The 15,987-nt window shown below is 33.9% G+C and overlaps 1 protein-coding gene across 1 annotated transcript in view; it reads right to left on the bottom strand.

Moving 5' to 3' along the window:
- Window positions 1-7,273: 7,273 nt before the first annotated feature.
- ZNRF2 (zinc and ring finger 2) overlaps window positions 7,274-15,987 on the bottom strand; it is a gene marked incomplete at both ends in the record, with an annotated part of 77,493 nt that continues 68,779 nt past the window's right edge. The window contains one exon of the mRNA XM_084229803.1: window positions 7,274-7,331. Within this exon, the coding sequence (XP_084085929.1) occupies window positions 7,274-7,331 (58 nt within the window). The remainder of the gene's footprint in view (window positions 7,332-15,987) is intronic.

The raw sequence follows: 15,987 nt of genomic DNA, 5'->3' as shown, positions 1-15,987 counted from the left end.
CATTTACAACTAGAATATTAATTTATTGATACTTGGTCTTCTTCAATGCCTTTTCCTTCCCACAGAGAATTAGCTTACATAAAAGACCTGTTATTTCCCATTCAATGCAGGAATTTTGTGATTTAAAATGAACAGTTTCCTAACTTCAGCATAGCATTCACAGAATATGGTATAAAAGTATTGTTTGGTTAAGTCATTATCAAAAAATTTTTACCTGTTGATCCTGAATAAGAATTACTACTAGGAGTATATAAAGTAGCAATTTCTTCTAAAGAAAACCAAGCAGCAATTTTGTTTCTAGCTAGAAAAGTAGACAGTAAAATAGGTTAACTACTGTTATTCACAATATAGCACAGAAAAAAATCAGAAGTTACTTCAGAAAAAAAGATGACAGGGCCAAAGAGAAAATAATGGCATGCTCAATTTTTTTTTCAACTTGGAGAGGATCTGTACAAGAACAAGGAACACTTCACATTTATACACCCATTGTCCGTATGTACTGAGTTCACTGTGGGATAAATCAAAATTGCAAGAAAATGACCTCAATGAACTAAGGACATACTGCAACTAATAAACTGTACTCATTTAATAAGCAACATTCACTAGTTTTGCAGTTCCCGATAATCTAATTTAAATGGAAACCTCTGTGAAAGAGCAAGATGATTTTAATATTATCAATACATAATGTGGTTGTTTAATAGATGGCAAATTCAATTATTCTTGAGTTTTAAAGAAGTTTCATGCTTTGTTCAAATGTAGTTTATTGTTAAGAAATTTCCCTACTTCAACACTCCCAAGTTAGTAAATAAAATTACGAATATTTACATTGAATTTACAGTCTTTTTCAATTAAAGATATACTCCTATGTGTTGCTATAATATAGTAAGTTAAATGATTGTTTTTAAACTATACCCAAATTTAGAAAGTAAAATAAAGTTTGGAGAGGAATCTGCCACTTTCATTAATTCTTAAACAGAAATCTTTTCAAAATACATACTGCAAATATGTTGAGGGTGCGCTACAGGCATTTTGGGGTTACACTGTAGTAAAGTGTTTAGTGGGTGAAAATTAAAATACATTCAAAAGAAATATGTGTATTAAGAAAACAAAACTTATGTAATATGCAACAGTTAATGACTTCTAAAATAATTTTTCAGCTATCACAAAATATCAGTTACAAAAACCATTATTTATATTTCATCATAATCACTGCTTAAACACAATCTATATCTGATTTATAACCAGATCTGAAAAACAAAGATTAAGACTATGACTAGTCTATTTCTCTGGCAAAGCATCAAGTAAGACTGAATTAATTTTAGTATCACTTATACATTCTGGCAAAAAAACCAAAACCAAAACCAAAACCTAGATCAAAGTAAGATAAGGGGTCAAAATTGGCAATAAACCCATTCTGAAGAAAGAGTGGCACTGAAGTAAAAAATTTCACAACATACTGCTTTCTATATATGCATGTGTAATCTTATTTGAAAACAAGTATTTACAAAAATCCTAAAAAGTTATAAGCAACTTGATAACCTAGACTTTCAATCTTTATTTTGCCTTCATAATATTTAGTTGTCAGTACTTTAGCTACACATTTAAATACCTAATGTGACACACATCCTACTTAAACTGTTCATTATGTGGAATATTACTTATAATATTTTCAGAATAATGACTCTGAATAAAAACTGGAGCATTTCAAAGATTTTCTTTTCAATTTCTAGATTATTCTTTTTAGGAAGTCATTGATGGATACTGAATTTTAAGTAAAAAATGCTAACTTTTGTAAATTTTAACAAAAAGGGAATGCTATAAATAAATTTAAGTAAATACTGTTCTAGACAAATATAGTAATCAAGTAGCACTTAACACTGACAAACACTGAACTCTCTTTAAACCACAGGCGCTTCTACTATAGCAGCTGCAGCACAGAACTTCGACAAACAGAAAGTTAAGATTGTGAGAGCATAATACAGCACGAAGGAAAAGTCAAATTAAGCTAATAAATTTTTAAAAGTCAATGAGTAAATCATATCAGAAAATCAACTTGTGGTATATAAACAGTTAACTACCATATCTATAGTAAATTTCTTCCTTTAAGAATGGAAGACAATAAAATAATTTTCATCATAGCAATATACCAGTAGTAAAAAAACAAATGAATTATTCACATTCTAAAAATTTTTCGTGTGTGTGTGTGTGTGGTGACAGCTTACAAAATTGAAAGTGTGAAATAAAATGGAATCATATCAAGATTTCCTGATAACAGAAAAAAAATTATGGAAAGAATATTTTCGTTGAGGGAAGAATATTTTCCATACTGGTTAAAAAGCACCTATGTAACTGTGCTGTCAGCTGTTACAATGGAGGTTTTGGATTCTTTATCAATTGCAGCATAACAAAAGGCATTTCACAGCATAACTTTAGGGAAAATGTTATCTGGTCTAGACTCACACAAAAAGCAATTAAAAACTCTTTTGTTTATAATACACAGACTTTTTTGGGTAGCAGCAGTTGCTCCTGTACATGCCCTTAAAAAAAAAAAAAAAAAAAAAGAAACAGAAGCAATTGGGGGATGGGGGCAGGGAGGACTTTGATTTGAGAATAGGAGTAGCAGCATTAAAGAGAAAAGCAACTACTTAAATAAAGAAAACTTAAAATAAGGAAAGAGCACTGTGCAACTTTCAGTTATACCGAGTAAAGTGCACTGTTCATTGATAACATTTTCCCTATGTTGAAAACACAAAATTTTCTTACTGGTAATCTTGATATTTAAAATAAAAAAAGACATTCACTAGGGTAGCCCTGATAGCTCTCTTCCAGTACTTTTTAACCATTCAGATGTAGTTTGTGGGAATATTTATTCACATAGTTTTGCTTAATACATTTTTCACACAAGACTGAATTCCAAAGTCTCTATAACATTTTCAATTACAGTAATAACACATTAATAAATTATAAATTAACAAAATCTTCATATTTGCTTTAAAAAATCATTTATCAAACACTAATCTCCAGATTATCTGGAAAACTAAAGATGCGAATTGCTATAAATCTAGCATCCCAATTAAATGCTGATTTTTAAAAGTATATAAAAGTCCTCAAATTATTCCAAGTTCCACTCAAGAAAATTTTATTTCACCCTTTTCATAAGTTATTCAGTTTACAACCTGCTAATAAACATTTTACCCAAATATGGGAAAACTGCCTGGAGATGCAAAGCACAATAAAATAATTATATGAAAGGAACAAACAAAAATACCCGTTAAAATAAAGTTATTGTAGCTGGCAGCACTTAAAATTGGTAATTCAAATTTTTTAAAAAGTTGCATAGCTACAAGATGATTCATTACTAATTAACTGTTGAGCAACTTTATTTAAGATGAGACGAGATATTTTATAAACTGCAATTCAGTAGACAATTTCATATTTAATTAAAGTGTAATTCTGTAAAACTTGATTTACTCTTTGGACTGCATTCTGATAATAGTAAGCCTTTAATTATAAAATATTAACACATTTTAGCTTTCCAATGTATAAGTCTATTTTCCATTCTGGGGGAAAAATAGAAGAACTTGGGTCATGGTCTACATTCAGAGAATGTTTTACTGCTTGATTACATTTCTTGGTTTCACATTTAGGACTTTATAAGACGTTATATGGTCTTCAGTTTAATTAAGCATAGATGAATGCAGAGACATCATGTTGGGGAAAATAAAGAGACCCCAAACTAAAAAACAAATCAAAACACAACCAGTTGCGCAACTCTAGAGAACTTAATAAAAAGTAAATCAACTTTTAAATCAGTTAACTTTGGCATCTGAATACAAAATGTTTATCAGTATTACCTACGTAGATGACTAAAATAAGGGATGTGCAGCATTTTCAAAATCCCTGTGTGTCCTTTATATGCATGTTTGGTACACTGAGTTCTGTGGTTACTGTCCTCTCTTCAGCAGAATTACTTTCCCCTGTGTGTGATTGTCCATCTCTGCATTACCAAGTTTCCCAGAACTCAGATTTCTGACTGAGTATGCCTGCATTTCTGTTGTTTCTCCAGAGACAGATCTTCATAAGCTCTAGGTTTTTCAAGCATCTTGAAAAGTCAAGAAAATCTGTGTGAAAAGTAGATACATTTAGATTATGCAGTGGTCCACAACAGTATTACAAATCAAAACATTTCCCTATCAACATTACTTTAGTTACAGTAAATTTTTATACACTTAATTATTATTCTAGAAATTCATAAAATTAGTATTTCTACAAAAGAAGAGATCAAGGACAGAGAAGGGTGATCAAATCTTAAAGCAGTCAAAAGAATAGTCGCTGCATAAGTCATTACCACTCCACAATAAAGACTGCAGCAAAGTACAGAAATTACACACAAGCACACAAACTTATTACTCTCTCCCCAAATAACCAAAATCTCAAATCAAGAATAGTATCTATCTCCTAACTAATCAATATCTTTAGATAATGCTGCATATCTATTTGGGGATAACTTTTAAATCCCTTAGAATACTAGAAATGTTACAGTTTGTTGTACTGTTCCGTGAAAAAAATGTTTTAACATTAAATCCTCTTCAAACCCATACATTTTTATCTGGGACAGCAAAAGGGATAGGAGGAATTTTTCATTCAGTAAATAAGAGCAGTCTGAAAGGAAGCAAAAATATGACAGCCAATATATTCCATGTCTATGTGTTCTTAAAAATGATTCTTCAAGAACCAGAGAGAAAGATTCCACTGACTCAGATTTCTGAGGGCAGCTGTCACCAAACTGAGGTTCTACATATATTTAAAAAAAATAAAGAGATAATAATACATAAGGTAAAAGAAACTAAAATGCTGTTTAATAGCTATATGCATGTTAACTATGAGATAAGAAGTATATTCCACATATCCCACAAGTTCACTGTGCACTAAAGAAAAAATTAAGCTCATTTGATTATGAAATTAAAAAGAAAACAAATTACACCATAAAATTCTACTTCACAGAAAAAGTTTATTTACTGTATATTTGTAAAAGACAAATTTTACCTATAGGAGAAGGATTTAGACATATTACTTCAGCAACTAACGTAAGATAAAAACTTCATTCTATTAGCAGTGGATTTCAGTGCTTCTTCTTAAAATAACATCTATAATTTTAGTCAGTTTTACTTATTGACCCAGGTATAGGGTAACAATGAAGACATTATAAATCATCCCCTAGTTTTTCATGGTAAAATAAAAACACCTATAGTCAAAATACCACTCTGTGCCCATGCTTCTCTTACACAGCAATCTTATACCAATTCATACTTTAATTACGTATCCAGATATGACTAAGAAACCTCACAGTAAAAGGGCGAGGTGGTCTTGCAGTACACTCTAGTTTTCCAAGGTTTTAACATTTCACATGCATAACCCTAGTGTTATTGTAACACTTAATTTGTAGTTCTGTAGTTACTGCAGCTGAAATCTCCTTTAATATACTAACCTGATAATTAAATTGCCTTCATCAAGAGTAGTAAGAATTCCTTGAGTGTGTTTATAGCTCACCTACATTCTCAATGTATGACCAAGAGTTACTGACATAAAAGGAAATGGAGTGACAACACAGGACTAGATCTCAGGATATTATTGCCTTAGCTCCCTGCCTCCAGTCTTAGCCCCCGCTAACAGTCTTAGCCACTGAGAAAAGATTGTTGTCTATTACTGTCTTCTGAACACAGAGGCTCTCTAATCCTCTGAGACAAATCCAAGAGTAGCTGTAATGTTTTCCTTAATGTAAAAACCCAATTCTTTATAACAATTCTGCAAGTCCTCTCAATATAAAGTTTTTCATATATAGGAAATAGCAATTAAGCTCGCTTTTTTTTTTTAATGCTGAATAATGCCATTTAAATCACTTCATGGAACACAGAAAAAAAGCAATATTCGAGTGAAATTATCGTTCCATTCACGGAACATTTTCAAATAATGCAGAATTATAAAAAAGCCAAATCAGCAGAGCAAAACAGATTCTGTATATAGCTCAAATTTCATTTTTTTTGGATCTACTATATCAACATGTACCATACTACATGCTGAGCATATAAAGATGAAAGATTAAATTGAATGAAGTCATGATGCAACTTTTTGAAGAAAATGTTCCTATCTAATAAATTAGCAAAACTGTCAAGAACATAGTCTTTGGAGCCAGAACCCTACCTCCACCCAAGAACTAGCTATGTGACTTTGACAAGTTTTTTTGCCTCTATAAGATAATTTTCTCATTTGCAAAATGGCAATTGTAAGAATACTGAGCTCAATGGGTTGTTAGGCCAATTAGATGAGTGATTAATAGATGTGAAATGCTTAGAACAATCCCTGCAATATAAACTCTAATTATCATTTTATTATATTATATTGCATTACTGAAGAACATACCTGAGAGGTTTTATCTTTAAGAGTATGAAAATTTGATTGGACTGTTGGTGCAACTTGCTTCTTAAAGTCATGGAACTTAGTTTGACCCTCAGCTTTCTCACTGGTAAAATGGGTTCATAACATGTATTTCATGTTTTGTTTTTTTTAAAACTAAAATAAAATAAAGTGTTTTAAAGTACCAAGAATGCAGAATTTACTCAATCTATGACTCTCTGCAGTCATCAAGAAAGTTGCTTTTTAACCTAAATGCCCAAAACCAGATGTTTGGATCAAGAAAATGTGGTATATATACACAGAGGAATAGTACTCAGCAATCAAAAAAGATAAACTCATGGTATTTGCAGCAACATGGATGGAGTTGGAAGGGATTATGCTCAGTGAAGTAAGTCAGAAAAAGAAAAATATCCAATGGGCTCACTTATAGGAAGAATATAGGGAAACCAAACAAGGGGTCAGGGATAAAAAAAGAAAGCTAGCAAACAAATTAAAAATCTGAGTCCTACAGCAGGGGAGGGATAGAGAGGAGGGTTTAAACAGGAGAGGGAAGAGCACAAGAGACTATGGTGAAGGTTCACAGGTGATTCAGTGGTGGGAATGTTACAGGGATTACACCTGAGAAGAGATATCAAACATTGTACAAAAATGAACAACAATGTAAAATAAATAAATATAATAAAAAGTTGGTTTTAATCATGTATCCTTCACATGAGTTTTCAAAATGGTAGCCTAACACAATGTGTGGAACACACACACCCACACATGCACAGCTCTATGAATAAACAATAAAATGATTGAGAATGTGCAATTCATAACAGAAAAAGTGAGAATTACCTATAAAGTAGGAAGTTGATGCTTAATCTGAAGGGTGCTCAGGGCAAGATCTATTTACTTCAAACCATTCATCTATGCAGCTAGAAAAGAAGGAACATTGAAATACTTATGTTTAATTTTATATGTCAACTGTAATAAAAATATTTATCATTGATTTTGATATTTCTTTGCAGAAAAAAATTTAGCATTTTTAATGACTATATATGTTCATTACATTTTGATTATTCTAACCAGTTAAATAACTAATCGTTGCAAAATTATGCTAAAAAGTACTTTAAAGTTTCAACAGAACAACCATAACCAAAAGACAATCTGAAAAACTATCACTGTACTATTATTCAAAATATAATGACAGATCTGGATAGTTATTTCTCTTCTTAGCTATTCAATTATGCAAAAATTAACCTGTTCATGATACCAATCAGTGTAATAAACATTTTATTTTTAATTCTTTACAATACAATATCACATTTAAAAAGACCATACTTATATGGGAGGAATGAATACTTATGTCTATCCCACCTGTAATACAAACACATCCAAATAAATATATCCGCTTGCATCTGTAAAGTACTTCATGATTTTATTAGAAGTGAAATGATACTCACTGTAAATCTGCATTGTCGAATGTAGTAGTCATGAGCATATATAACTATTTAAATTTAAATTCATCAAGATTAAAGTAAAGTTCATTTCCTCAGTCACAACAATCATATTTCAAGTGCTTGAAAGTCTAAAAGTGGCAACTCTACTGAACTACAGAACATTTCTATGACTAAGGAAATTTCTACTTCACTGTGATAAATGATAAAGTCAAGACCTACAAAAGTAACTCGCCCAACAACTAGTAAGACACCCAAACAGGATTCAAAATAACATGTCATTGTTCACACATGTCAAATTTGCATGGGCCACACAAAGCTAGACATCTTGGCTGATATGCTAAAGGTTTAAATTCATATTAATTAATGATGGATGAAATTAAAAGGTAAAAAATCTATTCAACATGATATTCTTTCAAATATCTAAAACAATTACTGTTGCCATTAAATCTTTTTGTCTAAGTAAACATGCCAAATAAGGCTTATGGCATTGTTTTCAGCCTGTTTTTTCATTCTTCTCACCCAAGTCTAGAGGTCCCATGGTATTTCAGAACACTTCTTAAGATGAATACCAAGAATTGAACAGGTTATTAACAACCCACAGTATATCTGAACAGTATGTGACCTAAAATGGGTACTTCTTATTTTATAACCATGTAATTCTGGCTCATCTTGAGAAAGTAATCATTTAAAACTCTCAGTCCATCTCAGAGTAATTGCTATCTACCCACATTATTAAAATATTATATTCCCTCTCTCAATTCTAGCAAAAAAAATCAGTATACTAAATTTGGTGCTTTCATTCTTAGGCATTTTCTTATGCTGTTACTATATACAAAGTATATTACAAAACAACACAGGGTACTGTTTCTATGTTTTAAATTTTATGTAAATGTTACCATAAAGTATGCCTTTTCTAATTGCTTTCTCCGCCCACCCCACCCTTCCTTGGTTGAGATTTCTAATTGTTAATAATAAGTAATGCTCTGGTTCTTACATTTTCAGTGTCCATAGTATTCCATTACATAACCACACTGTAATTTACACAGCCATTCTCTTACTGATGGACACTTTTGGTGATGTTATGAACTTTCTTATACGTAGTATGCTAAGTGCTACTTAAAGTGTGGTCTAATGATTAAATATAATCATTAGAGTGGTCCTCCAACATAATACTGAGACATGCCATTCTATTTTCTCAAACTTGTTTGTGGTGATAAAATTCAAATCTACCAGCTAGCTGCTTTTCGACCAGTTCTCAAAATGTTAAGGACTTAAGCCAGTTTATACATTAATTTTGCCATTAAACAAACACATTATTTTGATTTTTGTTTAAAATCATTGCAAGAATAAGTGAAGAAAGTATTGTATTGGTTATGCTCCGATGTTAAGCTACTTTATACAAATGTGTAGAAGCATTGTTCCAGAGCAGATCAAGAATTCCTCCAAGGCATAAACCTAGAGTAGAATCAGAATCACTGAGTTGTAGGATATGTACAGCCACAGTAATGACTGCCAGGTATACCAACTTACATTTGCATGTTTACTGTCCATTTAGGGGTCTTTTATCTGAACTGACTATTAAAACTGGACAAATATTCTATTTCAATTTGTCTTTTTCTTATAGAAGAAGTTATATAGGAATTTATCATTCAGATATTTGTTATAATAAAATGTACACCATATCTGATGAACCCTGCTTTCTAGAAAATTATGCACTAAAAGTAACAGGTACTAGGGAGGGAAAAAAACAGGTTAAATGCAAAGCCAGGCAAGTAAACAATATACCTTGCAACCTGAACAAAGACATGTTTGTTCTAAATAAAATACTGTTCTGTTTATAGGATTGTTTTTAGAAAGAATGAAGCTAAACATAATGAAGATTAAAGCAGAATTGACACTGCTGTATTAAGGAGACAGTCAATGCACATAATTTGAGGAGAACTATGAAGTAGATACTTTAAAAAACAAAGTCTCTGGTCTAACTGAACTGTGTATAAAAACATGGGGTGTGGGCCTCCCCGGTGGCGCAGCGGTTGAACCCTGGGTTGCGAAGCTGCCCACAGTCTCTGCAGTGCTGGTTCGATTCCTGGCTGCTCCTGGGCCACCAGAGGAGGGTCCCACATGGCACGCAGACCTCTCCTGCTACCCGCTGCTCCCCTCAGCAGTGTACTTCAGTCCTTCTGCCTGCTCTGCTCCCCGCTCTGGCAAATTCTCTGACCCTCCCAGTACTTCTGACTGTACCCAGTGCTTGTATAAATAAATAAATCTTTAAAAAAAAACATGGGGTGCATCCAACTCCTTACAGTACATACTCTTCCACAGCTAACTGTTCCAGGATATATACTTTCAACTGCTTTTATTTGATGGAGCAAAACATTAATGTGCTGAGAACCAGGGTAAGATGTGTCATCATTCCCCATTTAGCACTTGAAATGAGTTAACTGCACAGTAGTATTGTTTCAGGTACCAAAGTTTTGTAGCTTTATGTATTAAAAAAACACTTCTAGTCTGAAGTTGTTCCTTTTTCACAGTATCAACATGCAAAAAAGGTTTTAAATTTTAACACAGTTAACTTTCTTTTAAAATTTTATTTGGGTAGGGAGGTTATTTTACCATTCCCCCACCCCAAAATTATTCCTGACCAAAAGGTCAAGAATGTTTCTCTATATTCCTTACAGCATATGTCAGATTTTGGTTTTCATAGTTGTTTAGTTAATCTGGATATTTTATTTCAAATGTTTTTTTTTTTTTTGATACCAATAATCAATTTATCCCAGTACCATTCATCAAATACTTCTTTCTCTATTACACTGTTAAACCACCTCTGGTAAACCATTTCTTTTCATTCATTGAACAAAATCTTATGCACAACATCTATTATGTATTAGCAATCTTGTCACAAATTTGTAGATTGAAGAGAGAGAAACGAAGTAACTTGACCACAGAGGACAGTGGAGGGGCTGAAATTTGAACTTTGGGAGTCTTGGCTCCTGAGAGTCCATGCTCTGGTTGTTTCTCTACAAAGGCATGAGTGTGTATGGGTACTATCCTATCCCACAAGCCAGGATCCTTTCCACACTGTCTTAATACAGTCGTATTATGAATTTGTGTAGGACAAGGCCCCCAGTATCATTTCCTTCTTCAGGAGCATCTTAACTGTTCTTGGCACTTCACACTTTGGTCCATACACATTTTAGAATCTGCCAAGTTACATGAAAGCACTAGTTAATGTTTGATTGGGATATTAACTATACAGAGCAAAGTGAAATTTTATGACATTCGGTCTTCCTATCCAAAAAATAGTATACTGTCATATATTTTAGATCTTCTATTTTATCTTTCAATAAAATTTAAGATTTTCTCTAAAGGAAAGTTCTGAACATCTTTTGTAGGATTTATTCCTAATATACCTAATATAACAGACTGAAGTTACTGTTGCCATTAATGTTATTATTCTTTTATGTTATATTTTCTTTTTCATACTGGGATATGAATACAACTCATTTTCACATATTGTACTCATATCTGCCGAACTTGCCGAACTCATTAATTTCCAGATATTTATTCTTTGTTTTTGTCTTAAATTTGTTAATATATAAGTACAGAATTTTAATGAAAGCTTTCTTATGTTTATTGGGTTACTATGGTCTTTCTCTTTTGCTAATGTGATTAACTACATATATACAGATTTTCGACTTATATCTTCTCATTCCTGGCATAAATCAAATTTGGTATTATTTTAGATCTATATCACTGAATTTGGTTTGCTTATATATAAAGAGAGCACCTTTTGATTTTCTTTGTCTTTATCTGGTTTTGGTATCAAATTTATACTGTTTTCATTAAATAATTGGGAGAACCTTCTATCTTCTATTTTGGGGGAGTTTGTGATTTTTAATGTGATGGTCTTTGGATATCTGCTAGAACTTGCTTTCAAACTGTTTTTGTAGGTCTGCTTTTAGATTTTTTAAAAAAGTCTTTTTTACAGAGCCACAAAAAAACCTCGAGTAGCCAAAGCTCTCCTGACTAAAACAGAAGATGATGCAGGCATCACACTCCCGGGCTTCAAACTATACTATAAAGCCATAATAATTGGGCCTCCCCTGTGGCGCAGCGGTTGAGCGCTGGGTTGCGAAGCTGCCCGCGGCCTCTGCAGCGCCGGTTCGATCCCCGGCTGCTCCCCGGCCACCGGAGGAGGGTCCCACATGGCGCGCAGACCTCTCCTGCCGCCCGCTGCTCCCCTCAGCAGTGTACTTCGGTCCTTCTGCCTGCTCTGCTCCCCACTCTAGCTCTGGTGAATTCTCCCACCCTCCCGTGCTTCTGACTGTACCCAATGCATGTATAAACAAAACAAACAAACAAATAAATAAATAAAAGCATGCCTCTATTAAAAAAAAAAAAAATTTAGAAAAAAAAAAAAAAAAAAGCCATAATAATTAAAGCAGTATGGTACTGAGGGCCTCCCCGGTGGCGCAGCGGTTGAGTGCTGGCTTGCAAAGCTGCCCACGGCCTCTGCAGCCCCAGTTCAATCCCCGGCTGCTCCCCGGCCACGGGAGGAAGGTCCCACATGGCACGCGGACCTCTCCTGCCGCCCGCTGCTCCCCTCAGCAGTGTACATTGGTCCTTCTGCCTGCTCTGCTCCCCGCTCTGGCTCTGGTGAATTCTCTCACCCTCCCGCGCTTCTGACTGTACCCAGTGCATGTATAAACAAAACAAACAAACAAACAAATAAATGAAATAACATGCCTCTATTAAAAAAAAAAAAAAAACCAGTATGGTACTGAAACAAAAACAGACACACAAACCAATGGAACCAAACAGAAAGCCCAGAAGTAAAGCCACACATACATGGACAACTAATCTTTGACAAAGGAACAAAGGATATGCAATGGAACAAGGACAGTTTCTTCAATAAATAGTGCTGGGAAAACTGGACCACCATAAGCAAAAGAATGAAACTAGGCAATTACCTCACACCATGCACAAAAATCAACTCAAAATGGATAAAAGAATTGAACATAAGACCTGACACCATAAAACATATAGAAGAAAATATAGGTAAATCACTACATGGCATACATCTCAGTAACATCCTAAAAGACTAATCCCCAAAACAAAGAAAGTGAAGGAAAAGATAAACATCTGGGATTACAGCAAACTAAAAAACTTCTGCACAGCAAGAGACATTAACCAAAACAAAGAGACACCCTACTCATTGGGAGCAAATTTTTGCACTCCATACAACTGATAAGGAACTGATCACAAAGATAAACAAAGAACTCACAGAACTCAACAAAAACAAAGTAAATAATTCAGTCAAAATGGGCAGAAGAACTTGAAAGACACTTCTCCACAGAGGAAATGCAAATGGCCAACAGGCATATGAAAAAATATTCAACATCTCTCATAATCAGGGAAATGAAATCAAAACCATAATGAGATACCACCTTACACCTGTAAGAATGGCCCATATTGGGCCTCCCTGGTGGCACAACGGGTTGGGATGCAACCTATGAAGCTGTCCGTGGACACTGCAGCACCAGTTCAATCCCGGCCAGCCAGGGAGCAACCCACATGGCGCAGCAGACCTCTCCTGACTGGCCCGCTGCTCCCCTCAGCAGTGTGTTTCAGTGGATCTGCCTGTTCTGTTTCCCACTCTGTCTCTGGTGAATCCTCTCACCCTCTGCAGCTCTGGCCTGTGCCCCAGCTCTTGTATGCATGGATGACTGAATCTTTAAAAAAACAAACAAAAAAAAGAATGGCACATCTTAAAAAAAACTAGCAACAACAAATATGGTGAGGATGTCGTGAAAAAGGAACTCTCCTACACTGCTGGTGGGAATGCAAACTGATCCAACCACTGTGGAAAGCTGTGTAGAGGTACCTCAGACTACTAAAAATGGAGCTACCATATAACCTGGCAATTTCACTCCTAGGGATCTACCCAAAGGACACAAAAACATTAATTTAAAACGATACCTGAACCCCTATGTTTACTGCAACACTATTTATAATAGGTAAGACTTAGAAACAACCCAAATGCCCAAAAATACATGACTGGATCAAGATGATGTGGTACATATACACAATGGAACACTATTCTGGAATCAAAAAGGATAAACTAATGCCATTTGCAGCAACATGGATGGAGCTAGAAGGGATTATGCTTAGTGAAATAAGTCAGAGGGAAAACAGAAAAATATCAGATGGTTTCACTTTTAGGAGGAATATGGGGGAACCAAATAAAGGATCAGGGGGGGAAAATAGTAACAATAAAAATCACAAGAAAAAAACCCAGATAACTATAAATCAGAGACATTCTGCGGGGGGGGGGGAGGGGGTTCAAACTGAGAGTGGAAGAGCACAAAGGACTATTGTGATGGAGTATAGGTGAACTGGTGGTAGAAATTTTAAGGGGACTACACCTGAGAAAAGAAAGCAAACATCGCACAAAATGAACAATGATGTAAAATACATGTAAATAAATAATTTTTAAAAAGTACTTTTGTTTTCCTGGAATAGTTTAAATAACTACTTATTGCAGTTATTAGTCACAATTCAGGGCTTCATTTCTTTTTGTAAAATATTTTTAAGGAAATTGCCCATTTTGTTTAAATCTTTAAATAGAAAAGTGTGTCATTTTTTCACAGAATTTTTCTAAATTTCTGCCATGCCTGAAATTGTGCCTGTTTTCATTCCACTTTTCTGTATTGTTTTTTTCCTTCTAAAGACAATCCTGCCAAAGGCTTATCTACTATTAGTTTCTCCAAAGAGCCAACTTTTGGTTTTATGGGTCTCTAGGATGTCATTTTTTGAATTTCATAATTTTCTTTCTTGATCATCAATATTATTTTCTTCCTTCTATTTCTCTGTGTTTATTCTGTTATTACTTTTCTGATTTCTTAAGTAAAACTTTGGTTTAATGATTTACAATCTTTCTCCTCTAACACAAATTTTTCAGGGATCACTCCAGAAAAATGACAAAAAGGTTTTCATTTTTCAGTTCTATTTCTGAAGTCCAATGTGAATTCTAGAATCACAAGTTACTTAAAAATATGTGTGAAGATTATTTTTTATTACTGATGTCTAACAGTGTTTCTATTCTTAGTATTTTGCTAAGACGTGCTTTATAGCCTAATGCAGGATTATTATCTGTAATACTTAATGTGTGCATAAAAAGAAAATGTGGCCTCTAACTGTTGGGTGCAGGTACATACACACATATACACACCCAGCAGGTCAAAATTATTAACTGTTACTTAATTTTTCTGCATCTTTGACTTATTTTGTATAATTATGACACAAGAAGTGTGTTGATATTTTCCATTATGATGGATTTGTCAACTTTTTAAAAAATTCTATAGATATTTTACATTGAGACTATGTTCTTAGATACACACAAAAAAGAATTATATAGTTATATTAACAATGTTTTTTGCTAGCTTATTTTGTCTGATATCTGATATTTAACTTTGTCAGTTATCTTTTAGTGAGTATTTACATGGACATAGTTTTCTATCTTTTTACTTCCTTGTTTTTCTATATTCTCAAGGTTTTTTTTTTGGTTTTTTTTTTTTTTTTAAAGATTTATTTATTTATGCATGCATGCACTGGGTACAATCAGAAGCGCGGGAGGGTGAGAGAATTCACCAGAGCCAGAGCGGGTAGCAGGACAGGCAGAAGGACCGAAGCACACTGCTGAGGGGAGCAGCGGGCGGCAGGAGAGGTCGGCGCGCCATGTGGGACCCTCCTTTGGTGGCCGGGGATCGAACAGGTGCCACAGAGGCTGCGGGCAGCTTCGCAACCCAGCGCTCAACCACTGCGCCACCAAGGAGGCCCTATATTCTCAAGTTTAAGTGTATTGCTTATTAAAGCATATCAGAACCTTTCCATCTGTTTCAACTGCTGAGTTTGTTATATTTAAATATATTATAATTACTGATACTGGGTTTATTTTTGCCTGTCTATTTTGTACTTTTACTGTTTCCCCTTTCCTTAACTACTACTACCTTTAAATAAAAGTCCACCATATTCTTTAATTAACTTCAAAGTTATAGTTTTCTATTCTTTTTTTGGAAATAACTTAAAATAATTTTTTTTACCTAAACTTTTTTTCTGTTTTGCTCTGAAA

Source organism: Talpa europaea, assembly GCF_964194135.1.
Source record: "Talpa europaea genome assembly, chromosome: 3".
In the NCBI taxonomy this organism is placed as follows: domain Eukaryota; kingdom Metazoa; phylum Chordata; class Mammalia; order Eulipotyphla; family Talpidae; genus Talpa; species Talpa europaea.
The sequence above is the reverse complement of the archived record's forward strand: the minus strand, read 5'-3'. Positions and strand labels throughout refer to the sequence as shown.